At 38.4% G+C, this 27,799-nt stretch overlaps 2 protein-coding genes and 1 long non-coding RNA gene across 3 annotated transcripts in view; 1 reads left to right on the top strand and 2 right to left on the bottom strand.

The window, feature by feature from the left end:
• Nucleotides 1-866: 866 nt before the first annotated feature.
• LOC140165353 (uncharacterized) lies at nt 867-5,234 on the bottom strand. Its single transcript, XR_011860689.1, has 4 exons — nt 4,608-5,234; nt 2,977-3,099; nt 2,039-2,166; nt 867-1,000 (listed from the first exon to the last, which is right to left on the bottom strand). It is a non-coding gene; the product is annotated as an uncharacterized lncRNA (long non-coding RNA).
• Nucleotides 5,235-10,314: 5,080 nt separating this feature from the next.
• On the bottom strand, nt 10,315-15,208 carry LOC140166032 (large ribosomal subunit protein uL1-like). Its single transcript, XM_072189405.1, has 5 exons — nt 15,082-15,208; nt 13,364-13,519; nt 12,395-12,543; nt 11,784-11,956; nt 10,315-10,708 (listed from the first exon to the last, which is right to left on the bottom strand). Exons 1-5 carry the CDS (start codon nt 15,084-15,086, stop codon nt 10,538-10,540), a joined length of 654 nt encoding a protein of 217 aa, XP_072045506.1. The 5' UTR covers nt 15,087-15,208; the 3' UTR covers nt 10,315-10,537.
• Nucleotides 15,209-15,604: 396 nt separating this feature from the next.
• Nucleotides 15,605-27,799, top strand: part of LOC140166031 (ubiquitin carboxyl-terminal hydrolase 47-like) — a 39,628-nt gene continuing 27,433 nt past the window's right edge. The window contains 6 exon segments of the mRNA XM_072189404.1: nt 15,605-15,760; nt 18,408-18,614; nt 21,591-21,707; nt 23,301-23,472; nt 26,305-26,401; nt 27,607-27,752. Of these exon segments, the coding sequence (XP_072045505.1) occupies nt 15,722-15,760; nt 18,408-18,614; nt 21,591-21,707; nt 23,301-23,472; nt 26,305-26,401; nt 27,607-27,752 (778 nt within the window). The 5' untranslated portion in view covers nt 15,605-15,721.

Genomic DNA, 27,799 nt, shown 5'->3' with positions numbered 1-27,799 from the left:
GAGTTACGACAAGTCCCATCGATGAGTTAAAATTTACGGCAAGTCCCATCAGCAAGTTATGGCAAGTCTTATCAGCAAGTTATGGCAAGTCTTATCAGCAAGTTAAGATTACAATTTGATTTAGGGTAAAATGGATTTTTTTCTCATCATCATGAACCTCAACTATAGAAAAAATATTAAATTTGTGTACATCGTGGAACATTCAACACGCTTGTTACTCCGCAACTAATCATGCTAACTACACGCGCATACAATGCTACTCTCACTGGCGTCCATATTAGCGAGGCTATCTGCGTATAACTGCTTACTACGCACAGCCACGCAAAGAGTATGTTCCACGATGTACACAAATTTGATAATTTTTCTATAGTGAAAGCCATTTTCCATTCATCATTACGGCATTCCTGTAACTCTCTTACAGGACTTGATAGCATTGCTGTAGCTCGCCGATTTGATCGTGTTGTCGTAAATCGCCATTTGGACTTGATGGCTTTGCCGTAACTCGCTGGTGGGACTTTGATGGCTTTGTCGTAACTCATCTTTAGCTTACTTTGTGGGGGTAATTGAAAAAAAACACACCCTAATCTCTGGGGGGTAACTTGCCTTTTCTTTAACTCGCTTTTTTTTTAACTCGCCTTTTTTAACTCGCCTAGTTACCACTGTGTCCAGTATTTGTTGACTTAATTGTAGTCCACATTATCATAATTATATATTATGAGTTCCACTGTGTGGTAAAACATGTTCCAAATTAACAGTGATGGCTAGTGGCTACCAGCTAGCTAGTCCACTAAACCTAATTGATAGGTAGGCGAGGCCGTAACAGCCATATGTTGACAATGTCTTTTTCTGTCGATAGTTTTCCCTCGAAGTTAAATTCGCTTGATTTTTAGTTGAAGTGCCGACATTCTATATGGCACAGGTGATTGCTATGGAGCATTTACCTGTCTCTTGCTTAAGCTTGTTGCTGCAGGTGGTTCCTTCCAAGAAGTTCATATTTCATCTGTAAAGAAAAATAACCAAAATATCAATTAAAATATTTAGATTTTAATATTGAACAACCTACAGATCCCCAAAAGTGACATAGAAAGAAAAAATATCTTTGGGCCTGAATTAGTAGCACGGGCCTGACCAGGGTTGTCACCATGACCCAAATAGTACTGGTTAAAATATTGAAGGCAAAGCGTAGCGAGCGAAGCTCTCGCGCCTCGCACTATCTTTTTAGGCCCCCCCTAAAAAAAATGTTCTTCCTCTTTTATGATGAAATATCATCATCCACTTCGGAAATATAAAAAAAAAAAAATGAAAAAAAAAACTTAAAAAAACCCCAATTTAGTGAGTGCCAGACAGCCCAGTCCAGCGTGGTGATAACCCTGGGCCTGACTATAAATAAGGGGCCCATGCTACTAAGTCAGATACTATCTTGGGGCTTGAAGTTACTATCTTGGGGCCTGAGTTACTAAGCCAGGCCTTATGGCCTAATCCTTTCATCAACCAATATAGCAGTTACTCATGGATTGTCTTTTGGAACTTGAAGGAGAGCAATAAATAGCTCTTCATGAGCCTTCAAGGAGAGCTGTTTCACATGTCAAACATCACTCTCCTATATCAGATTTATAGGTACTACACCCTGGCCAATTTGGTGCCTAATTTTGCATTTTTCTCAAAAATTATAGCACATTTGATACAAGTAAGATATGTATATTATAGGGGCAAGGAGTACAACTACTGCACTGAAAATTCAGCAACTCAAGGCAAGTAGTTATTGATTTATTGATCAAATACTGGTTTTCCCTCATTTTTGACTGTAACTCCACAACTGTTGTTTGTGCTGAAATAAAATTTCCAGTGCAGTAGTTGTAGTCCTTGCCCCTATAATATACATATCTTACTTGTCACAAATGCACTATAATTTTGAGAAAAATGCAAAAATATGCACAGAATTGGGCAGGGGTGTAACTCTTAAAGGAGAGCAGTAGAGAGCAATGCTCTCACTCTCCTCAAAAGGCAGTCCCTGGTTAATCATAGTACATGTACATACCAGCTTTTTGTTGTACCAGTACTGTTGAGTTCATCACTATACATTCTGATTAAAAGCCACCACCTCCTGAAAACAGTTGCTGCAACGTAACTGTACAGTTCACATCAAGTTGACATCACTGGTATCACCTAGTTGGGAAAATTCAAGAAACAAAATATTAAAATGGAGAAACGTTTTACAAGAACAAACATGTTTCACTGTGCCTCCAGGTTTCTGAAATTGGGCTGCTCCATGCTGCAAGCCCCAGAGTTACATATATGGGAGGCCTAAGTACGGTACCAATTCAAAATATATTTATGGAAATTGTTTTACCATTTATTTGCACACAAAAGTAAACTCATGGATTTACTCGCACCTTTTAGATAAAAATTTGATCATTGCATCTGTGTGTGACTTGTATGGCATGCGAGTTGTGTTGGAGATCAATGGTGGTGCATCCGTAGTGTACGTAGCACACGTATTGCAATTTGGCATTTTGCCCATTCATGCCTAAAGGCTAAACTATGATCAGCTCATCATCATGTGTGAGATGGGAGTCAGGACTAACTATAAAAAAAAAGCCCAAAATTTTCCGCTTTACAAATGTCAAATTCGCTTTTTCCGCCTTTGTAAATTTTGCGATAAAAAATTTTCACAAAAAAAGCCTTACGCCTAACATTGGAGATTGTCAATTTCGCACAAATAGCATTTGATTTAAGCATTGCTTGCGACCACCTGCATGGCAGTGCGTGCATGCCATTCTACATACACAATTACACATATATCAATACCATGTTGTTTCTTGTTACAAGTCTTACTTGTTCAACATTAAAAAAAACCGAACAAACTTAAGGTGCCCTCAAAGATCATGTTGTCCGCCTGGGTTGTCTGCATCCCAATTTAAATGCATGAATGTCACTCTCCTCAAAAGGCAGTCCCTGGTTACTCATTGTACATACCAGCTTTTTGTTGCACCAGTAGTACTGTTGAGTTCATCACTATACATTCTCATTAAAAGCCACCATCTCCTGAAAGCAGTTGCTGCAACTGTACAGTTCACATCATGTTGACATCAGTATCACCTAGTTGGGGAAATTAAAGAAATAATATCTTAATGGAGAAAAGTTTTACAAGAGGGGCCTCTAGACTTCTCACAGAATTCACATAATCATGCGCCAGTCCTGGATTACACAACGCACAACTAGCGTAACGCCTTCATACACTCCTATCAAAGCAGCCAATCAGAAAAGTATGAAACATGCATTGATTGTGTATATTGTGCATTCTCGTAGTCTACGGCAGTGTTTCATGCGTGTTCGTGTCACATAGGATTGATTCATTTTTCGAGGCGGGTTTATATTTGGTTCTAATTTCCAACATTTTGAGTGATAATTTGTTACATAAAAAAGTTAAAATTATGTGTTTTTTTCTTGTCGTGTATGACATGCGCTTATTTTGGGGGCTTTGGGGCGCCAGCCCCCAGGGTAAAATCAGGGGCAGCGAAATTGAAGGGCTGCAAAAACAGGGGTGGCAAAAACAAAAACAAAGGGGGTGGCAAAAAGAATTAATAAATAAAAAGGCAGAAAAATTTGATAAAGCATACACATTTTTGAAAAAATGTTGCTATACATCAAAATGTGTTGCTTTTAGGGTGCTAGCACCTGAAATCTTTTTTTTTTTTTTTGCTCTTCACTTTTTCAAACAACCGGAAAAAATGGGTCAACCTTTTCGGGCTGTTGAGGAAGGGGCAGCAAAATTTAATTTTCTTCAGCCCCCGGGTTAGCGCCACGGTAGGCCCTACGCCACTGTATGAAATAGATTAATAAACACATATTACTTAGGCCCTATTGCTCGAGAAATTAGGCAAAATAATGCACTTGCGCTGATGTCGATTCGTCTAATTTTGTCTTCCCCCTTTGGGGCTCATGCATTAGACGCACCAGCATCAGCGCATATGCATTATTTTTCGAGCAGTAAGTAATACGCATTCATAATTACCTATAATTATTGAACCCCAGGCCTTGCCGTTTGACTTTTTTTTTGGTGAGCGTTGCTCGCCACCGCTAAAAAAAAAAAAAAAAATTTCTAGTGAGCGATTTTCCACTCGCCATGGACACTAAATATTACTCACTGCGAATCTCACAAAATCAGCCAGCGAATTAAGTGTTAAAACGATTAATAGAAAGGTACAAATATTAGTGCCTTTCGCGTGCATTTGAACGTGAATTTTAAAACCGAAACTCTTATTTGAATATACCCCAATAAGTGTATTATGAAAATTCAACCATTCGCTGTACCATCATTCGCGTGAGGCCTACCATCAACCACTCGGCTTTAAAATCTAGACAGCAATGCCTGGCGCTCAACTGCGTGCATGCCATATCAAATCAATTGTCATTGACATTGATACAGGTTGTTTATGACTGATGTTTTTTCGTTTTCTTATTCCGGGCCTGGCCTAGCCTACAATATAAGAGTGAATCAGTCATGAGTCACGACACTGCTCTTGTTTACGGTGTAAAAGATGGCCTTATAAACCATGCACACTACACGTGAAAATAATTGAAATAACTTCAGCTTTTATACTTACATTGTTTACCACCAGTGCCACTGCACCGCACCGTGAACGCCGAGGCTGTGCATAGTCAGTGCATCCATGTCACTGTGGTCTGAGCGGGGTCTGTTGCGACGATCTTTCCTTCTCAAAATCAAGTTAAATATTGCGATCTGACGGTGTGCAGTGGACTCAATATGTTACAAAACCACAACAGTTTCACCATGATGACTAAAAATCGTGCAAAGTTGATTATTTTGGTTTAAAAATGGGAAAATTGTAAAAACTACTAATGGCGGACGCAACAGAAATTTTTTTTTAAACATCAGCTACCAAATTTGCTGGCAAAGAGGTTTATTCCCTGCATCGGTACTCAGCTGTTTGTTTTCAAGCTCGCTTTATGTGTAGCGAACAAAAGCTACCCAAATCAGCCAAATGTCGGGCTTTAATCAGGGCTCCGTTTGTCTTTATATTCCCATGGTAGCATCATGAACGAAGAATGGGGCACAATAGTAGCTGAAAGCAATGACGTAATCAAAATCTACTAAATATTCATATTTTAGCATTTTTCACTGCACCAATATTGGATTGCTGAACGATTCAGTCCTCACCATCAGCACAACCCGATGACCGTGCGTAGATGTTGATAGGACTGGAGGATTCAGTCTACGAGGCCACGTGAAAGATAAATGAGCTCTTTACACGATGGGCACCAGTTGGTCAGATTGAGGGCGCTAGTACTCTTGTAGCAGTGGGGGGCCGAGAGGTTTTCTCCTTTCTTTTTCGTTTTATTGATAAGTGTAGCAAACAGACAGAAAAATCATATAAAGTGTTCAAAATAACTTTTCTCAGCAAACATAGATGTGTTCAGAACAAATTGTATTTCTTTTGAAATTTTCTCGCTATTCGCCAACTTGTTATTTTAAAATTAAATTTAATATTATCAAAAAAAGATCTGTTCGCACCAAGCAGCGACAAGTGCTGTCGCATAAACTATGACAAAGTTCAGGGGGGGAGGGAGAGGACGGTCACCCCCCATCACCAAAGGCCAAAAAGGTTAGGGGTGGTGCAATAATTATGTGTACCCCGGGTGCAGGTGAATTATAGGGGGGAAAGATTTTGGCAGGTCAAAAGGGGGGAAGCATTTTTCACGGGTTGAAAGGAGCTAGGGTCAAGCGATTTTGGCAGGTCGAAAGAGGGGGGGCAAGTGATTTTTGGCACAGATATTTTGGGCACCGTTGCTATATTACACCCTAAAAAGGTGTAGGGAAAACATTAGGAACACGTTCAAATATGCAAAAATTTCCTGCTCGCTGTTCTCGCATTATAATATAAGACAAGACAATTTAAGGTTTTAAATTCGGGTTCCCCAAAATCTTAGTGTGTAAACTAAGGGGGGGGGGGCAAAGATTTTTGGAATGTCAAAAGGGGGGGGGGCGAGGGGGAGGCTTATTGGCACGTCAAAAGGGGGGGCAAAGATTTTTGGCATGGCCAAAGGGGAGGGCAAGCGATATTTGGCAGACCACTTTGAGAATTCACCACCCCGGGGGTACACATAATTATTGCACAACCCCTTAGTTTGCAAGAGTAGCGACTAAAAAGCCAGTTTTATTTTAAATGCTTTTTCAAAACAGGACAACTTGAAAATTTGCGAGCGTGTGGCGCTACCGGGGCAGGGGGTTGTTTGCCCCCCCAGTTTTGAGGCAAAAGCCCCAAAATTACGTAAATTTCCATTTTTTTGCAGCAATTTTGCTCAAAATTTGTCGATTTCCCCCCCCACCCTCCCCGAAAAAATGTCCTGGTCCTGTCACTGGGTATAGAACGAGCAAGAATATGGTCCAAAAATTTTGGGAAAGGTCTAAAGGTTGACTTTGTCAAAATCAGCCACCCCAAAAAAAAATACTGCCACACCCCTGACAAAGTTGCCTCACAGGCACGGTGAGGCATCTTGCCCAAACTCGACATATAAACTATGCTGCGTAGCAATATCCCCCCACCAGTTCCCAAAGAGTGAAAATCACTAAATGACAACCAATCCTTTACATCATACTATCGGCGTACATAAATACTTTGGTGGGAGGGCTGGAAAATATGTAGGGGTGGGGGTCATAAAATATTTGGAGTTCTGAATAGGGGGGGCAGGTTTTGGGTGTATAAACGGGAGGGGGCAAAAGTCTAATCCTGAAGCAAATAAATACAAAATAGCCTGAAAATGGAATTTCTTTGTGCGGAAATGTCCAAAGCACATGCCAGATAAGGGTATGTATTTGGATAAAATAATTTATGAACCACTGGGCGATTTATGTAGTCTATGTGTCAAATCCTTCTGATCTGCTCTATAGTCTATAAAATCGTTGTTCTTTAAGCGCTCCACAGACTCCGAGTATTGTACGTACAATATTGTATGTAACATATATATGTTATTTAATCTATTGCCATTCTATTTCCAGTAATGTTTAAGTTCTAACGAATGTTTGATGACGAAAAATTGATAATATGTTACATACAATATCTAGCAGAAATATATTATCGATTTTTCGTCATCAAACATTCGTTAGAACTTAAACATTACTGGAAATAGAATGGCAATAGATTAAATAACGTATATATGTTACATACAATATTGTACGTACAATAAAAAGTCTGAATACTGCTTTAGTGTAGCCTTGTTCAATTTATGTAGTGTCTTTAATATCTATGTGTCAATTCCTTCTGGTCTGCTCTATAAAATCGCTCTTTAGTATAGCCTTGTTCAAGGTCGCATAAGATTTCCTCCCATCCCTCATGATCAGCACTTGAATCATATCTATACATGTATAGCGCGGAATTATTTTCGGGCTCGCCAAGTCAGTGAGGGCCACAGATTACGGCTACTGTCTAATGACCGTTGAAAAATCGAGCTCGGACTGAGTTTACGAACCGGCAACCTCGTCACGCCCTACGGGCTCCCAGGCCAAACCGAGTTCGATCGTTCAACTTGCGCATGATTAGGCCACCAACAGTAAATTTTGAGTTTCCCATCACAGAATTTCTGAAAACAAGTGAGGTAACTTTTTCATTATTCTGCTGTTGCCGCTCACTCACTTGAAGATGGATGTTTAGCCCAAATGAGATTCAAAACTACGGTATATTAAAAAGAGTCTGCATGGTTGACAGCAAAATGTATGTTTTGATTTTTCCACAAAAAATAAAGGGATATTCATAATTTATTTTGCAAATATAACCAGTTTTTATCGGTATTTTTTGAAAATCACAGTATTGAATTCAAGTGAGGGTCAGAAAATGAAGCGAGGGCGGGTGACGGGAAACTCAAAATCGACTTTCCTTGGCCTTATAAGCAGCCGCAGTCTGTGGCCCTCATTCTTGGTGAGCCAAAAAGTAGTGATAGGATTCAAGTGCTGGTCATGAGGGGGGAAACTTGAGGGCCTTGAACAAGGCTATCTATGTGTTGGGCACAAATAGGGTAAAATTTCTTGCACAATTAACCATTGTTAGTTTGTAAGTTGTAACTGAACGCAATGATGTTAATTGGTCCACGGTTGTTAAAACAAATGTCTATACAAAAGTATACATATCTTTTTACATTTCGTAAAATATTTTCCTACTTTTTCCTGGTTGCACTATTTTGAACAGGGCTATATTTGGTGGGATATACTAGTCCTATAACCAGTGTTCGATTTAGAGGGGTTTTACATGCACAAATGCATGTAACTTTAGCTCTGTGCATGTAGAATTTTGCCTGTGCATGCAAAATTTTGTATTATTCAGCCCATTTTGAGGAAAAAGCAGAGTTATGCATGTAAATTTTATTTTCTAAATCGAACCCTGCAGGCTATAACATTTGTAAAGCTCAATTGTGGCGATCACAAATAAAACCCTTGAGTTTGGATACCCAAATTAGTTTTTATTTTTAGTCTTGGAGTACAGTGGCATAGATTTCTTCTTGACACTGGAGATGGGGTACGTTAAAATGGCCAAATATGAGGTTAATTTGGTCAGAAACCCACATGCAGGGTAACATGGGGGGGGGGGGGTGAGTGTATGGACCAACCCCTATCAAAATATTGGTGGGATCCCCATCCACAGGATCTACGCCTATGGTCCGATTCAGATATAGTTTAAAACATTTGTAATACAATTTAACAGTATTATTATCAGGCACCAAAGAAATGTCATTAAACAACATTTTTATATTTTACTTCTATTTCCCATTTATTTCCTCCAAGCTGGTGATAATCAGAGCTGTTGTTTTTATTTCAATATTAACAGTAGGGGGGTCACACATTAGCTCATTAGGTGTCTGCATACGACCCATAAATGAACAATGGCATGTTTTGAGCATAAAAAATATCAAATTGTTTTCTTCATAGAGACCTAAACATTTTCAAATATTTATTTTAGTATATGTGTAGTTACAAAAAAATATTTTTAGGTCTATTGACCTTTTGAATTTTACACGGCGGCTCTGTGAAAGCACCAGATTATTTATCAGCAAAGACCAGTGTCTGGATCCGCAGAAGAAATTAAGAAATTGCCTTTAGAAAGTGAGTTTTTCGACCGTTGCCAACGATGTAGTGAATTTTAAAGTTACTTTTTCTGAACCATGAGAAATGTATCTTTATTTTGGCACAACTTGTTTTTTTCTACGATAAATTTGAAAATTTGATGTTTTTTTTTGCCCGAAACGTGTGTATTTTCCCATAGGAAACGCTGTCCAAGGGTGAAATTTTGATATGATGACTGTAGATGATGAGTTACCCTACTGTGTGCCACATGTGCAATCAAATTGAGACTCCTTTTTCCTGAATCTCCAAAAAATATCTTTCTTTTGACGTAAACAAGAAATTTCTAGGATGTTGGGTTAAAAAATGGCAATATATTGAAACATTTGTTTTTTGTCCATTTTCCTGTGTATTTTCCCATAGAAATTGTTGACCTTACTTGTGAAGTTTTCATATTTTTCCATTTCTGGAGTGTAGTTATCAACATATTATGACCAACTTGTTGTTTTTATCTACTGCAGTGGTCCAACTTGAAGTCCTAGAGTTGTTTTACCTTGAATATGGATGTACAAAGTTGATATTTTTATTCCGAGGGTGTCCGTAACTTGCTGTTTCATTCTGTAGCACTTTTTTACATTGAGCGGCAATTTCCTTGATTTTCTAGATTTTTCCCACTTTGGAGGCAATTTCTCACAATATTTTGATGCACATGAAGCTTTTGTTGTTGTTTTTGTGTTTCAACCCAAGGGTTAGAGTTGGCTTAGTGTAAATGCAGCCATTCACAATTCATATTTTTAATCTGAGATTGTCGTAAATCTGCAATTTTATTCTGCAAGGGGTTAAAATGAGAGTGCGACGATCCTTGATTTTGGTGTTTTAGTCCATATTTGGAGTAATCTTTTTCAAAAACTGAAGCAAATGATGTACCTCTTGACATATCTATGTTGAAAGACTCAGTTATACAGCAACTTTAAGTGAAAATCGGACATAGGAAGCATATAATTTTGATTTTTTTAGTCTTCAAACATGCCAAATTGTCGAAAACATGCGTTTTTATCAAAATCATGCTGAAAAACAGCCATTTTTCGAACTTTTAAATTGGCGTAACTCGCAAACGCTTTATCCAATTTGAACCATTTAAATTGCTATCTTCATCATTTTGCAAGATGCTTCTGAAAAACTTAATGCCAAACATTTATATTGTAGATAAAATAATGATGTGACCCCCCTATTAACAGCCCAATTTGGCTCCATTCATCATGGGTGAAGACATCAAAAACTCTATCTCTTGTACCAAATCTTGTACATGATCATTCAGTTCATAGTCTTACTTCAAAAACATCAACTTTTTCAAACGAGGTGAAAAAATTAATGCTGAATTGCACAGAAATAGAGCCGACACCCAAAATGAATAGGAATCAAATGTGGAGAGCAGAGTTCATGGCTTTTATGTTGTTAGCATATTTAATAGATGCGCTGTGGTCTTCCCATGGTGCTCTTGATGTAGAGGGATCGTACGTTTTGCCAGTTCTTCTTCAACAACGAAACAAGAAAGTTGATGCCCAGAGCGATGTTGTTCACAAGTTCGTCATCGTTCATCCCTACGTGACCAATGGCAACGGCAAGACACAGGGTCTGCGGGGAGACAATATAGAAAATACATTTTTAATGATCACATTTTTAGAATATTAGCATTGTATTATTTCGCCCCATTTTCAACAGCAAGATGATCAAATGTGTTCAATCCTGATACAATTTAATAACATTTAATCTAAATAATTTAATCTAATTTATACAACAAGGCAACTTAAAAAGAGCAAACTTAATATCAGCTAGAATGGACAAAAACGCACATTCCTGTCATAAAATTTGTTATCTAGGTTTGCATCCAATTTCTGGGGTGGATCATGGAACAAATACGTTTTGTCCTCAAATAATATCAATATTTATGGTCAATAGGCAGAGGCTTACAAAGTTTACATTTTGTCTCACACAGTGACCACAACTTTAAGGGGGTACTACACCCCTCGATAAATTTGTGTCTATTTTTGCATTTTTCTCAAAAACTAATAACACAGTGGTAACAAAAGTTATGTTATTATAGGGGCAAGGAATCCAATTACTACACTGGAATTTCAGTGACCCAAGACAAGTGGTTTGTTATTTATGATAAAAAATAAGGTACCGCTAGCATGTACCTCATTTCCTATCATATATACTGAACCGCTTGATTTGAGTCACTGAAATTTCAGTGTAGTAATTGGATTCCTGCCCCAATAATATACATACTTTTTTATTACCAGTGTATTATTATTTTTTGAGAAAAATGCAAAAATAGTCACAAATTTACCACAGGGGTGTAGTACCCCCTTAAGCAGATGTTTTAGCAATCTTTCATAAGGACATCTTAAAAACAAAGCAGTTTGCTTCCCTATTTTATTATCCTTCAAAAATACAATGTACAACAAAGCTTCTCAGAGTTAGAGCTAATTATTGTGATTTGATTCATCATAGTCAATTCTGATAATACATGCCAACACGTAATCATCACTGAAGCTTAATGTAAACTAGTTTTAATTCTGTCTTTAATTGTAAGTTGGTGGACACAAACTTGCCATAATAATGCTATGTACAAAAACAAAAAACCTCTTAGCTTAAAAACTTGCAGGTCTATCTTTAATTGTATACAATTTCTGCATCACACTCTCACCTTCTTCATCTGGAACTTGATGGTTGACTTGACCTCATCCACTTTATTCACCATTGGCTCATTGTGAGTGAGGAGAGATGGAAATTTACCAGCCTTGTTCAGACCGGGACCAAGGATACGAGGAATCTGACGAATGAGGGACTCGGATGCAATGAAGGCGTCATACTTCTTGGCTAGAAGAAACAAAACAGACAAACCATGATTCACAATGTTTTCACTATTGGATATTAAGAATTTCTCAACATTCTCAAAACAAGCATGGTACATAAATGCATTCTCAGAGTACTTCTAGAGCTAATGAAGTAATTGTGGATCTACACACACTAAATTTCTGATAATACATGCCAATCGTAGCTCATCACTGTAACACATTTTGCACCTCAAGCTTAACAAAGTTTTTGGTGTTGTTTAGTTGATATCAGCACTTGAAATCAATAGCACAGGGCCTAGATTTCGACGAGAATCACAGAATCAATTCTCGTAAGATTGTTTTGCGAGAATCAACATCTCTCATTGTATGTACAGTAAGTGTAGTGACTATGATGGATTTTGATTCTCGCAACCAAGACAAAATCTAGGCCCTGATAGCATATTTTTGTGAAGTAGCTTACCCAATTTCTTGACGAGCTTCTTGTTCTTGTTCAACTTCTTCAGGGCTTCGGCATCCATGCATGGAATGCCATTGGCCTTGGCTTCGTCACAATGCTGCTGGTCACCGAGGATGCACACCTTGTACTTCTGCCTGGGCACATGCTTCAACCTGAGGGTAACCAAACACGTTTTCATAAAGTTAAACATGGTACACATACTTCAGTTCATTTGGCTTCAAGGAGAGACCGATGTCAGTGTGCGCTCAGTGTACAGAAATTGGTGTTTACACGAGCGATCATAGGCGGCACATCTGTACACACAACAAAGTACTAATGATGTCACTCTCTCAAAGAAACCAAATGGACTCAACAATACAGTTCACACCAATTTTACAAGACACGACCCCCTGCAATGATGCATGCAATATTGGCCAATTCAAGTTTACCCTAGGCTCTCCTCACCTGATAATTTCAAATAATTTACTCTTGGAATTAATTTTGATTTCTAAAGGCATCAATAATATTGAAGATGGTCATTAGCCAGAGGCTTACGAAGTTCACATTTTGTTTCTCGCACAATGACCACAACTTATGTTTCAGCAAGCTTAATAAAGCAAGAGGGGAATTTCATAAGGACATCTTAAAAACAGAGCAGTTTGCTCCCCTATTTTATTATCCTTCAATAATATTGATGTACAACAAAGCTTCTCAGAGTTAGAGCTAATATTGTGATTTGATTCATCAGAGTCAATTCTGATAATACATGCCAACACGTAATCATCACTGAAGCTTGCAAACTACATCCCGAAATGGCATTGCCTTTTTTACCAATTCAGAATACACACAGTTAGTCTACCTGCTACTTATTTACACGGCATAAAAGCCTCCCCAATTTATTTAAGACCCTGGGTAAAGGTCCGCTAAGCATAACAGCTTAACTACCCGGCAGCAACGCTACTGGGTCAATTAATAAGATGGATCAGGTCGTACTTGACAGTGCCAGAGAAACGCTTGTCCTTATGGGTATCGTAATTCTTCAGGTTGACTTGGAGCTCAACGGTTTCAAGAAATTTCCTCTTCTTCTCCACACTCCCCTTGAGCATCTCCCCCACAGACTCGTACAGAGTTTCACGCGTTACTTTGCTACTGCAATATCAAACATGAAAATCAAAACATTAATTTAGTTAGTACACATGTGATATTTAGTAAGATTGCTAGAATATGTTGATATTTCTGTCTTTCTGAAAGATTAAACTTTTACTCAACAAGTCATCTCCTCCATTGACAATGCGGCATGTGATGAATCCCGTCCTGTCTGAACATACTGAAAGCAATTCCCCAAATGATTTTACTTCCGTTTTCACACTACCTGTTTCTAGCTAGCTCAGTCATCAATACCTTCTTGTCTTATCATTACACTTTAGGCCTACAGTTGTTCAGAAGACATCAAGACCAACAATATATAGGCCTAGCTATGCAAAACACATGTTTTTGTAGGAAGCATTTCTTACAAAGTGATCTAAGGTGACTTCCACCCAGTGAAGCAGAATCTGGCCTAACAGTGCATCTCATCTACTAACACTGACAAATGGGTCTCCAAAAACCATGGTTTGTCAAAATTTAATTTGCTAAATTTTCAGACTCCCCTCCTACCCAGCTTCATTAGAAAATGTTCAAACTTCAGGGAATCATATATAATTTACGATAAATAACAAACCAAAAAAAATTAATGTCAAAAACTCGTAGCTAGCAACAAAACATGTCAAAAACTTAATTTTTAATACTCTTATTGTGACAGTCTTATATTGATATTTTGCTTATCATGCAACCTGCAGTGAAGACTGGGTTTTTTGAGGTTGACAATCTACGGCCACAAAAAAAACCAGGAAAAAAACCAGGAAAAAAACCCAACATTTTTACAAGCCTGATACCGACCCAAATTGTACATTTTTAGAGCTTTTTACCTGGGCCTTTTTAAAAATATTTTGCTTTAAATAATGTAAAATAAACTGAAATAAACAAAATTTATTGATTTTTACTGAAAACTTTTTAAAATAATGCAGAACATTTTCAAAATACCAAATTTTCAAGCTTTTGGTGATGTTTTCAGTGGTGTGAGGCCGCAGTCTCAGACCAAAAAAAAAAGAGGAACATCATACTAAAATGGCTGAAAAACAGTGAAAATCAGTCATGCAGTGATTGGAGTTTGCGTATTATTAAAAAAGCAAGGGGGCCTCCTCTTCCACTTGTTAAATTTGGGTCATTCATTTTTAGCCTCTGTCTCTTGAGAAAAAAAAAATCCTGAACGACCAACTCTATTAAATTAAAATCCACCCAAATTACAAAATACAAGGCTGTTTTTTTATTTGTGTCGCTTAAAGGTTGATTTTACACAGTAAGGTATGAGATGAGGTCATTCAGTCTTATCCCGGGAGTCTTATCAGTAAATGTCAGATTGTCAGTGCATGAGTGTTGTATAAAATGCATGCATGTGATTGCACAATAAATTACATTGGCCAAAAGAGCATGACCCATATCTCCATAATGAGTATGTTTTTCTTATTTTCTTTGAGTTGCCAAGGGAAAAGACTTAACAAAAATAACAGGATTTAAAGAGATGACAGTTAACTTTCGTACTGCTACAAAATTGTAACATATTATCATTTGAAATTCAAGATTACACTAGATTTCTGGCACACGTTTCTCACCTCATCTTGCTATTTGCTCACGTCCTCTGCCAGAAAAGGCCGACCTCTGACCTGTAAAATGTAGCTGCAAAATGTGGAAAAAGTTAATTAAACTTTACTTGAAAAAAAAAATGCCATACTTGAAGTCAATATAATTATTTCTTTAAATTTAAGATAAAATAACTAATTTTGAAATGTAGCATATAATTTTGCTAGGGTAAATAAAAATCAACCAGTCAAATTTTGTGACTGAGGCAAAAATAAAGCGCTTAAACAAAATGTACAATCGTCGCTTTCTTTTCGTGGTGGAACTCTGTATAGCGAAAAATATATATTGCTTAAGCGAGTAATAAGAAAAACGTAAAAAGTACTGCTTCAGAAATCCACTAATTTCAATCAAAAGCTTATTTTATTTTCAGTTTGTATCCTTTAAACACATAAAATATAAATATATTTTATCATACTTGTTTACTTCTCTAATTTAATTTTGATTTGATTTATATATTATATTATTTCTACACGGCTACAAATTGACTAAAAATGTCATTATTTTCATTCGCCATTTTTGTGTGATTCGCAACATTAGAGGTTGATTTCCGGGGTTTTCTACAGTGATTGTTCCACCCTTTTCATTGACCCGGTTGGGTCTAATGATTCCTTGATGGTTCCAGTAGATAATAGCCAGTTGGTGCCAATGCAGGTATATTATAATTATGTTGGTCTCAGACAGAACTGTGCTTGGGACTATGCTTGTAAAATCAGCTGCATTCATGCACTGTCAATTAATAGCCACTGACTGGCACTGCAATATCATGAATGCAGTGAATGTAGTCATCAGGCAGCAGCAGTAAATAGTAAATACTTGTCATGCTAGTACTTTGACATTCATGCATTGCATGTGATTGTCATGATGATTGATGATGATGATGACATGTCACTTCTTCTATAGCCAAAATATTAAATTCTCGATCATGAGAGCCAACATGGCAAAACACCTTTCCCTCCGCCGAGCGTACTACCGACGTACCGGCGCAAACACAGCTTTTGAGAATTGACCAATCACACGGTTGTTGCAAGGCAAGGTCAAGGTTCGGTCATGCAGGTCGCGCGATCGTGTTATTCTATGAAAAGTACGCTGACGCAGAAGGTACATCCTCTCATGATCGAGAAATTGTTATTTTGGCTATAGTTATACTAATTTTGCAGTAAACCTTTGACGAGCGCGACTACTGTGATGTTGCAAATTCAGAGTTACTCGATCGCCTCGGCAGCCAATCAGAGGCAAATGCGGCCAACGCAGTAAATACTCGATGTATCAATAAAATATGCGCTCGTCAACAAAGGTTTACTGGAATTGATTTGAGACTAAGTTGTAGTTAGCTTAGCCTAGGAAATCATGTCATGATTCCTCCCTCCCCGGGGATTGCATTTATTTTTTCCATGTATATTGTTATGTATAGATGTTGTCCTCATTTTATAATTTGCTATTTGGCTATATAGACGAATCCAATTTCACGCATTCCTACACCTCACAGACAATGGCAGCCATAGCTGGGTCCCCGTCGGCTCCATCTCACCCAAAATGTGAAATGATGGCTTGATGCGATATGCGGCCTTGAAGGGTATTTTAAACTGCATTCTATCACCCGTGTTACACGTTGACAAAAGAATGATGACAGTTTACAACACAAAAGAATCTAACATCGAAGTTTAAGCGGCTTTAAACCACCCAATTGGGCTGTCACAACACCAGTTTGGTGCAGAGGGAACACCCTACAATAAAATAAACCATAATTGCAATATAATAATTCAATCCCCTGTGCCAATATGTGATATTGGGCTGTGACCACTTGTAAAAAAAAAAAGGGAGAAAATAATAATGAGTTAATAATTTAAAGTTACCGTACATTGTGCCTTAAAAAAAATCTTAAACAGTAAACTAAGAATAAATTGTGAAGGGCCTTATGGTTGGGGTCTTGCAATGGTAGGGTTGTAACTGATTCAGTAATTGATCCAAATTTTTTTCATCATTTAATATGCATAACTTGTCTTCAGTCTCCTATAATCAAATTAAGTAATTCTTGGCCAAACTGGAACATGCACGTTGCGTCCATGTACAATTTTTTTTTTTTAAACTTCCGTGGTCCGGGTACGCGCTGGTGAATTGCGATCACGTAGAAGTGACAAGGTCGCCTACTACGCGCCGCGCCGAAGACCAATGGGTCAGCCGCCTTGTTGTCAAGTGCGTTGATCAGCCAATCAGCGTGATTGTTATTGCTTTTGCATTTACGCCGTGGTACGCCGATACGCACAGGCACGCGACCGCGGAAGTTTTAAAAAACAACTTAAGTGTACTAAAGCGTTTACGCAAGCGTGTACGCAGTGTAAGGCGCGTGTATACTTTCTTCTGTACCGCGCTATATTCGTGTGTGTTTATCGCGGAGCCACTAGCGTTCACAGTGTTCCAGTTTGGCCAAGAATTACTTAATTTGATTAGGCCACATAAAATTAATTATTCGTTTCGCGTCCACCGCCCGCCCAGGTTTTGGGGCCCCGCATGGATTTATTTTTATTTTTTATTTTTTTCCACGGCACGGCACTTCGATATCGTATTTTCATAATTATCTAAAGTCCCGCGATAACACTAAACAGGCATTGATCTCGGCTGTAATTTATAGTGTTCTACCAAGGATTATTAGGTTCTACTTTATGGCGTTACGGATTTAGTAAGAAAAAGATCGTCTCAAGCTTCTTCAGAGGTGGCTAGACATGTTTTCTGTCTGTTTTCGTATTTTTCAGCATTTTATCGTACTTTTGGAAAAAAATAAAAATAAATCCATGCGGGGCCAAAAACCTAGGCGGGCGGTGGACGCGAAACGAATAATTAATTTTATGTGGCCTAATTATGAAAATATGATATCGAAGTGCCGTGCAGTCCGCATGCATAGAATTAAACATTTTACTGAGTTAATTCTTCCTTCTTGTTATGTTTTATAGAATTTAAAATGTATTTAGATGTATCAATGATTTGCCGTATTCGTGGTATACCGATAAATGTATTGAGCAAAAGAAGCGGAAAGTAAGGCCGCCGGCCGTATTCTTTTGGTGACCGAATTCGCCAGCTATGTCTATGGTTACTATTGCTGTGTTGTGTTCTTCGTAGTTCGTTCATATAATATTGAATGAAAAAAAACAAAACAAAAACCCTCTCTCCCGCCTCAATTTTCAAAACCAGGTGGACGCGAAACGAATTTTATTTTTTATGTGGCCTTATAGAAAGCAATACCTGTCAACACTAATGCTTCATGAATGACAATTATTTTCTGTTTTATTACTGATACCAACAGCCCATGTGTGCTGCAGATGACCTCAAAATCCTGTGCATCATCAAGGACCTTACCAACCCCCAATGGCAGCAGTGTAAGATAACAGTAAACCTACCAGCCAACACAACATGTAGAGAATTATGTGAGGAAGTGGCAAGGCAAGCCAACTATGAAGCAGGGACATTCTCATTGCTATGGCAGAGAGGGGGAAAAGATGGCGGAGATGATGTAAGTATAGATTGATGACTATTGACACCCTCTCTTTTGTTTTCAGGGATGGATTAAGGCTATAATTCAGTGTTCGAACTAAGCACTTATCCTCTTGTCCTCTTGTCCAAAAATCACTGGGGACAACCAATATGTACTTATCGTCCTCTGGACAACCACTATATTTTACCTCTTAAATATGACACATTTTGGGGACAACCAAAATGTTTTGAGGACAAGCAGAATTTATGCTTTAGTTGTCCTCGGGACAACCTCCATATTTTCCTTATTTCGGACACTGCTATAATTTATTACATTAAATCGTATGAATACATTGAAAGTGCTAAAACTTGAATGAAAATTGGATTCAATTTTGGGTGATCGACTGATCGTGGTGGTTCACAGCAAGCAATATTTAGTGTCTATGGTGTCAAATTGCAAGGCCTGGTCCCTGGACCTAAAGCCATGTGCTGAAATCAGGGGCTCAACCAATATCGCATTTGTCTACCAATCCGATATCGATGTTGTAATATCGGCCGATATCCGATATCGATGTTGTAATATCAGCCAATATCTGAGGGTTGTTTTTTTTCAAATTTTTAAATGCAATTGTTTTTCCATGCATTTATAATATGTGCTACATGAAGAGGTAAATATTGGTTAATGGTTTGCATATTGTAATGAAGCTACTTTTGGCCCTTTATGTTAAATGTATTTAAATTATCGTAGGCGTATTATATTTCTATATAATGTGTGGTATAAATGTGCTGGTTAACTAAATAATTCTTTAATATAAAGTAGGCCTTAAATTTCAGCATCATAAACTACAATGATGTCCGCGCTGCCCTGGCATGATCATACGCCTCTATATTATTGTGGGGAGTCAACCTGGCTGGAAGTTGCCGCTAAACCAATCAGCTAATTCTGAGGAGTTGCGCATGAGCATTGAGACGGACTTTTGGCGTCGTTTTTTAAGACAAGAAATGCCATTCCGACAGCAGACTTGATTCGTGATAGACATAGTTTTTATTTAGCTCAATTATTTAGATTTACAGTTGATTTCTATTTCAACAGACAGAAGATCTGCAGGTGAGATGTAAAAAGGGTAGAAAAGCCACTGCCATGCCGGCAGTGGCCCATAAATCCGTATTTGGTACTAAATTTTAGGCCTAATTAATGACTAAATCAAATCTGGACATGTAACTTTTTATGTATTGTATAAAGCCGGCTCGCTGATGATATGGAGGCTGATAGGCCTCCTGCAGGTTCCTGATGGAGATGTGGTTACTACAATGGCTGTGCAAAAGGTTGAGTCTTTGCTGTATAATATCTGGTATCTTCAGCCGTATGACCCATTTATGAGAGCTTCTTTGCTCCAAGGTGTCAATGCACATTTAAGATGACTGATACTGCCGGATGAAGCAAAGGTTAACCAGGGTTTTTAATATTTGGTTTAAGCTTAGCATAGACTGTTTGGCCTATGCAGTGTGCGTGCATCGGTTAAGCTTTAACCTCAGCCATTGTAGTGAACCATATCTCTGTCATAGAACCGAGCCATGTACTTTTAAGCTAAATAACATCCCCCTCATTATTATAAATCAAAATCTTCCTGTGTCAACATTTGAACATCTAAAATAATAAACAACCCGCCTGAACGCAAATGGAGTCTTGCCAAATTTATCATTAATTCAATATTGTATGCACGCATGTCTAAGGCATGAAGAAGCCTAGGCATAAGCCGCGTGATATTTAATGCATGTTATCGAATAGGTATTTAATGCTTGAGGTCGGCTGGCCTGGTGCTCGTAATTTGGTGTTGAAAATAACACCCTCTATTTTTAAAGACTCCCTTTCTGTATCTTGCTAGGTTGCGTTAAACTTTAGGCCTAAATAACAGGTAGGCATTTGCTCTTTGTAAGCTTATGTAAAAATGCCTTGTCATTTCTATCCCTCATTACAGCACGTAAGTCCACACAAAAACATTGTATTAACTTACGGCTTTGACTACGACTTTATGTAGACAGCTATTGCTGTTGATGGAATACAGTGATGAAAAGAAATAATAATATGAGAACTGTGAACATTCTACATCTTGTGTTTCGTCTGCTTACTATTTAGGCCGTTCATTTTCATGTTGTCGACCCCAGCACGGGTCCGCCCGTCCGTCAAACATGGTCTAACGCCTCATAATATTCTCATAATCCCTCCCGGTTTTCCTGTTACAATATTAAGGATAACAAACTGTAATTTTTTCGTAATTTAATTAAGTTTAATAATTTAAAAAACATTTAATTTATTAATTTAGGTCCAGTGGTTGCCGAAAACTTTAAATAAATTTTTTTTTTTAATTTTGGAATTATTTTTTACCGATTTCCGATCCGATACCAATATCAGGCCGATACGATCTGAATCTGATACCGTTATCCGATCTTATAATCGGTCGAGCACTACTGAAATCAGGCATGGTTGTTTTTTAATTTTTTAAACCTTGCATTTGTTCCAGCCCTGTCTCTCCTGTTATATTCAGTTGGCATCCCTTTCATTTAAAGACCCATTCAGTGATCCCATCGCAAGTGTAAAAAAATTAAAATTGTTTATAAAATGCTTAAAAGTCATTTCAATTTGTCATTTGGTATTTTTGAAATGATAAATTTGGCAAAAAATGAAGAAAACAGCAGTACTGACCAAGTTGAAGCCCCATTCAAATACATGTAGCTAATTTAGATACCGTCAGTTTCTAAATTACAGATTCATGTAAAATGTCTTATTCTGTCATAAATACACTGCTTTCGGCTGAACCGCTCATAGGCTATGTTAGCACATCTATGACAATGACAAATGTACCAAAATCACTGAATGGGCCTTTAATAGTCTGAGCACTATTGGGCTTTGCCAGGCTTTGGCCAAATGTTATACATGTACAATGTAAATGGATAAAAAGATGAAATCAATGTATCAGATTTAATCAGTCGCTTGAAATAATTATCTTTGATGCAGGTACTAATCAATGAGTTTGGAGAAGAGAACCTTCTTGATCTTGGCATGATGACCCACAACAAGAAAAATATGTTTGAGCTTGGAGACAAAGATGGGGAACAACCTGTACCTATCGAGGTAAGTGTACATTGGCTAGTGACTTGTGAATTAAATTCAGCATTATATTTGTTACCATCTTCAAACGAAACACCATTTTCCTATCTTGCTTAACCGATCAGGTTGTGGTGGAGTAGTGGATGGGTAGAGTGGTAGGGGTGGTGGGGTAGGGTGTGGTTGGGTAGGGTGGTTGGTATAATGGTAGTAGGGATGGTGGTGGTGGTGTAGGGTGGTGGGAGTATTAGGGGTAGGTTAGGGTCAAGGGTGAAAATAAGCGGGCTATGGGCCTTGTTTCAGGGTGGTGGGGTAGGGTGCTGTGGTAGGGGTTGTGGGGTCAGAGTATGGTGGGGAAGAGTGGTGGGTATAAGGGTGGTGTAGTAGTGGTATCGTGGGTGGTTGGGGTAGTGAGGTCAGGGTGTGGTGGGTATGTTGGTGGTGTATAAGAGTGGGGTAGGTAGTTGCGGTAGGGTTGTGGGGATAGTGAGGTTGGGTAGGATGGTAGGGATGGTAGAATGCTTGGGTAGGTTGGTGGCGTCAGTCAGTGTTTGGTGTGGTAGGATGTGGAGTAAGGTGTGGTGGGATAGGGTGGGTTAGTGAGTTCAGAGCGTGTTGGGGTCTGTTGGTGCATAAGGATGGAAGGGTTGTTGGGGTGGGGTGGTGCAGTTATACTGCTTCAATCTAGAAGTCCAAACCAAATCTGTGGCATCAGAGACTGATACTTTGTGTCACATGCACTGCTTGTTAAAAACGTGACTAAAGACAGTGGCGTGCATCGTGGCCGCCCTAACCCCGGGGCTGAAGAAGAAACAATTTTGCCGCCCCTTCCTTAACAGCCCGAAAAGGTTGACCCAATTTTTTTCACGGTCGATTGAAAAAGTGAAGAGCAAAAAAACAAAAAAAAAAAAAACGGTTTTAGGCGCTAGCGCCCTAAAAGCAACCTATTTTCAAAATTTTTTATGCTTTTTCAATTTTTTGCGCCCTTTTTATTTGCTAATTGTTTTGCCGCCCCTTCGCTTTTTGCCGCCCCTGTTTTTGCCGCCCCTTCGTTTTTGCCGCCCCCTACTTTTACCCCGGGGGGCTGGCGCCCCCAAAGCCCCCCCCAAAATACGCGCATGAAAGAGTGTGGTGGGCTCGGCAAGTACAAATTTTGCAGTAGTTGGTGCACCAAAGAAGCATTTACACACACATTGCACTGAAATAATTATTCTCGTACCTCCAGTTTCTGTGGTCTATTTACTTTGTACAAGTTGACAGACTATAGTGAGGTAGGGTTGAGGAATGTGCTAGGTGCTAGGGTAGGGTGTTGTCACAGTTGTGTCAGTCTATATTTTAGCAAAACATCTAGAATTGGTTTGGCAGTAACAATGAGGGATTAACTACTAAATGTAGACACAAATTGCATCTGTTTTATCCCATTAGAATAAGACTGATGGTATAGGGCCGGTTATCAAATACATAAGCAGGTGATCACAAACACAGGCAAGACTAGTGGTTCGACTTCGAGAACCGCAGTTAAATCCAACATTCCAAATGATCTTGTTCAACGATATGATTGCGTAGCGTTTTTAATGCCCTCTATAAAATATAAAATGTTATATGTAAATTACTGTACAGGTTGGTGCTACTGGTGTGACAGTGAGCCAAGATGATAATACTTCTACCGATGCTGTCAATGATGATGACACTAGTCCTATCATAGCATCGCCTACTATTGACAACTCTACATCATCTGACTATGGGTACGGTGGACTCTATGCATCGGCTGTCATCTCCAAATCAGACACTGGTAAGTTTAATGAGAACTACCTGCCGATTGGCCAAAAAGAAGTTTCTATTATCAATTGGACCAATCGGCAACATTGTTAGAATAATTTCACCACACAAAAAAATTGGGGTGAATTATTTGCAAAGCTCCATTCTGATTGCTGGTTAAAGTGAAGATGTCATGTAATTGACCAATCAGAGGCAATGTTAGATTAGCACGTAGTGCTCAGGGGGTTAAGAGGTTTGCTTGAAGGGACAAGCAGTGATTGATCAATGCCAGTGGCGACACCATGATTTTTTTCTGGTGGTGCTGGAGGGATGCTGAAAAGAAGCTGGAAACAAAATGTGTGTGTGCTCATACTAGGGAATTTGCTGCAAAGTGTAAACAGGGGCAAACTTGACATAACAACCGGGAAGTCCTCAGTCTGTGATTAGATGCAATTGGCTGCAAATAAACCCAAAATGAATTTAAAATAATTATGGCCTTATCTGTGATTAGATAAAGTCATTAAAATGTGTTTAGATCTCAAAACATCAGAAAAGAAGTCCTTCTTTGTATAGTTCAAGATGAGAGGTGTCTGTGTGTAGGGATGGGGAGGGGGTGTGGTGGGTGTGTACATGTATGTTGTTACGAGCCGTACTGTCTCGAGGCCAAAATCACCTTTTACCCAAATTCAAATGAATGCACAACAACAATACACTGTTTGATTAAGTTAACAAAGCCAAGTCTTTAATTGAAAGTAAAATATGATTGGTACATGACAACAATTGCACATACAATATAATCACACTATCACAGGTTTAACTAATCAGTACTTAACCAGCAGTCTTCTTCTTGGTGATCATAGAGTTCTTGCAATGTTCTCGACGGCCGATGTATATTATATATCCTTATTCACTTGTCCTGCGAAAATCAGCGAAGTCAATTGTACACTTGAATTTATATATCCTTGTGTATAAAAATTTGTCCCACAGAAATTGCTTTCTCCAAATACTTAAACTCATTGCGCAGTTGAGTTCTCCAAACACTCATCTCCTTGCACCGTTCTCTAAATACTTAACTCCTTGCACAGTTCTCCAACTCCTTGCGCAGAAGGCAATCCAAATGGTATTTCTTTCACCAATCACTCTTGTTCTCCAGGAAACAGGCTTCTTCCTACGCTGCTCCACTTTATTGACAGATGTGTTGTTTTATAAACCAGACTCCAGCAAGTCTTTCATACACTCAAAATCTCCTTTGTTGCTGTACCCGCTCTGACTTGCTACAATTTCCACTGGCCCCCTTGTAACTTTCCAGTCTTTTCTTCTTCCACGTCGTAAGATAATATCCATTTCCCCATATCGTAAAAGGTTTCTTTATAGCCTTCAGCAAAGGCAAAGAACATGTCATGATGGTAGACTAGAACAGGTATTCTCTTGTTGAAGTACAATGACGACCAATACACATATATAGAGTCTTCAAGCTCACATGATATTCTGCAAAGAGCAAACTAAAGCTTTCCACTTTTATACAATCTATTAATAGACCATTCCATCATTCATTTTGTGGGGAATTTCCAAAATGATGTCATCATATCCATTTCACAATCTAAGGGATTTTCCCAATGATGCAATACAGAGAATCTTCTTGAAAAGGGGATTTCCCAAATATCCAAAATTAGAAATGATTCAGTTTGTTTTTGATGCATGAGAAGGGACTCCCAGAAATGTCATCACTCATGAAATAATCTAAATTGTAAACAAAGATGAATAATCAAATTAAATTACACAGGGCACATCACAATGTGTTTGCCGACAAACAAGGACACACATGACATTTTACATAAACCGTGGACATCTCTGCAATGGGGGGACTGTCTTTGGTTCAAGGAGGTTGGTAAATGACCACAATTGCATATACATTGTATACATTTGCATTCAAGCCTCGAAATAAGCAGGCACCCAGGAGCCATTTACCCAATGGTCATAACATTTTGGCTCCTGGTCCATGCCAAAATCATGTGAACCAGGCTCTACATTTTTTAAAGAATAGAGCCTGGTAGTTAAAGCGAGTTTTGTATTTAATGTGTACAATTAACATTTAAATGACTCTTAGCTCTTTGAAAATGGCTCCTGGTTCACTAGATAATCACAGGACCAGGAGCCACTTTTTCCAAATGTGTGGCTCCTGGTCCAGATCTGCTTATTTCGAGGCTTGTTTGCATTGTATACATCCTATTGTTGTTTATTTATTATTTGAACTTTTTAACCCAGGGTAGCTCTTTCAATGTCAAACACTTCGTAGGTAAAATTTCATCCTATGCACATACACACACAAAATGGCGGAAAATGTCCTTGGTATGTCTTTTGAATGCTCATTCAGATGTCCATGTTCGCATAGTACTAAACTTTGTCCATGCCATTAGAAGGTGTGTGTGTGCGTTTGTTTTTGCCAGCAAACGAGGACACACAGTCACTCACTCGCACTTTACATTCAAACCCTGCAATGGGGGACCGTCCTCGGTTTCCGGAGGTCTGCAAACGACCGCAAATGCATGTATAATGTATTTGCGAAATACGACCTCTATCGGTATATAAGAAATAATGACAAAAATACACAAACAAAATGGCGGAAAACGACCTCGGTATGTCGTTTGAGTACGGATTCAGACGACCACGTTTGCATCCACGTATTCCATCGTCCACGTTTTGGAGGCGATTACACGTGTGTGTGTGTGGGGGGGGGGTGTTTCCAGACAAACTTAATTTGCAATGTAAAATGGTTCTTTTTTTTCTGCTCACACCTACCTTCTGGAGCAAGAACCATCTTCTCAACTTGGAACTAATTTTTATTAAATATGTTTTCCTTTTGAAGGTTTTGTTGGTCTGGTGAATCAAGCCATGACATGCTACCTGAATAGTTTGCTGCAGACACTCTACATGACCCCAGAGTTCAGAAATGCACTCTACAAGTAAGTTGATTTTACATACATACCAGAGGATGTCCAGTGGCCAGCCTGTTATCTGTAGGTCATGTGTGGCCTTCAAGGGTGGAGAATGGTATTTGATAGTAAAGACCTATTTTTATGGTGATGGAAATGAAAACAAGAAACAAAGCAATGCATGTATAATGAATCTTGGAACCTCTACTTGGAACCTCTACTGACAAGCATGATGGTCAAATCAGTGCCACCATAAGATTACAGAGGAAGCAAAGCATTTTTGTTGTTCCAAACAAACCCAGAACGGTTGTTTGATGTGATCATTTATTAAATTTTCTAACAAAAATATTATATAATGTTCAATTCTAGACATGGACAATACCAACAACTATCACACTAATATGTACACAAATATTTTTTAGCTATTTTTAACATAGATTTTCATTTCTTTATCAACTTATTGATCTTTTTCTGCTTGTTTGTGGTAATATTCTATAAACTGTATATTTGTGTGCATATTGAGAGTGCAATTTACATATATTTTTAATTTAATTTAGCCAAAGTCATTAGCCTACTTACATTTCATGATTAAAATTTCCTTGCTTTTTGTTACTCCTTTCCTGATGTTTTAATGCCACAATACCAGTATCTACCCCTTGTAAAGATGAAACCAAGATTTAAGATAAATAAGCACCATCAGTGTTCACCTTTACTTAAAAATTACTCTAATTTTACATGCCATCAAACAACTGTGATAGAGAGTGTATGTAGTGACCTTATTGTACTCTCAGTTTAGGATGAGGGAATTTGTTTCTGCAGGGAAAAGGGATGAGTGAATCAGATGCAAAGTGAACACATGTCCACTGTAACCTGTGTGTCATGCATAATAGGCTATAAGCAGTATACTATCTGCAGCCATATAGTACTGTAGTATTGACCCTGTGCTCTGTGCATTCCTTGACACATGTTGACTGCTTAGTGACAGCCATGTGTAGCTGAGTTCAATATACTGTGTGTAAATTGCCAAATGTTCACAGGGCAGCTATTGCACTTACCCATTTCTTGCACTGAGCAGTCAATGTTCTAGTTACCAATGTGGAACTTCACTAAAAACCATTGGTACCAGTTTTTATGAATATATTGTACCCTGTCACAATATCAGTGTGCTGCAAAAGTACAATGGACATTTTTTCACCTTTGACCTTTTCACCTTTGACCTTCATCCTAATTTACAGGTGGGAATATGATGAGATGTCAGAAGACCCAAACAAGAGTATACCATACCAGTTGCAGAGGCTTTTTGTCCAGCTACAGACCAGTAAAAAACGTGCTGTGGAAACCACTGACGTCACCAAGAGTTTTGGATGGGACAGTAGTGAAGGTGAATATTTATAGGAAGGCTAAGACTAAGGCCTGTATGCATAAAAC

Source organism: Amphiura filiformis, chromosome 12 (assembly GCF_039555335.1).
Source record: "Amphiura filiformis chromosome 12, Afil_fr2py, whole genome shotgun sequence".
Lineage (NCBI taxonomy): Eukaryota > Metazoa > Echinodermata > Ophiuroidea > Amphilepidida > Amphiuridae > Amphiura > Amphiura filiformis.
Note: the sequence above shows the minus strand (reverse complement) of the source record. Positions and strands in the feature narration are given on the sequence as shown.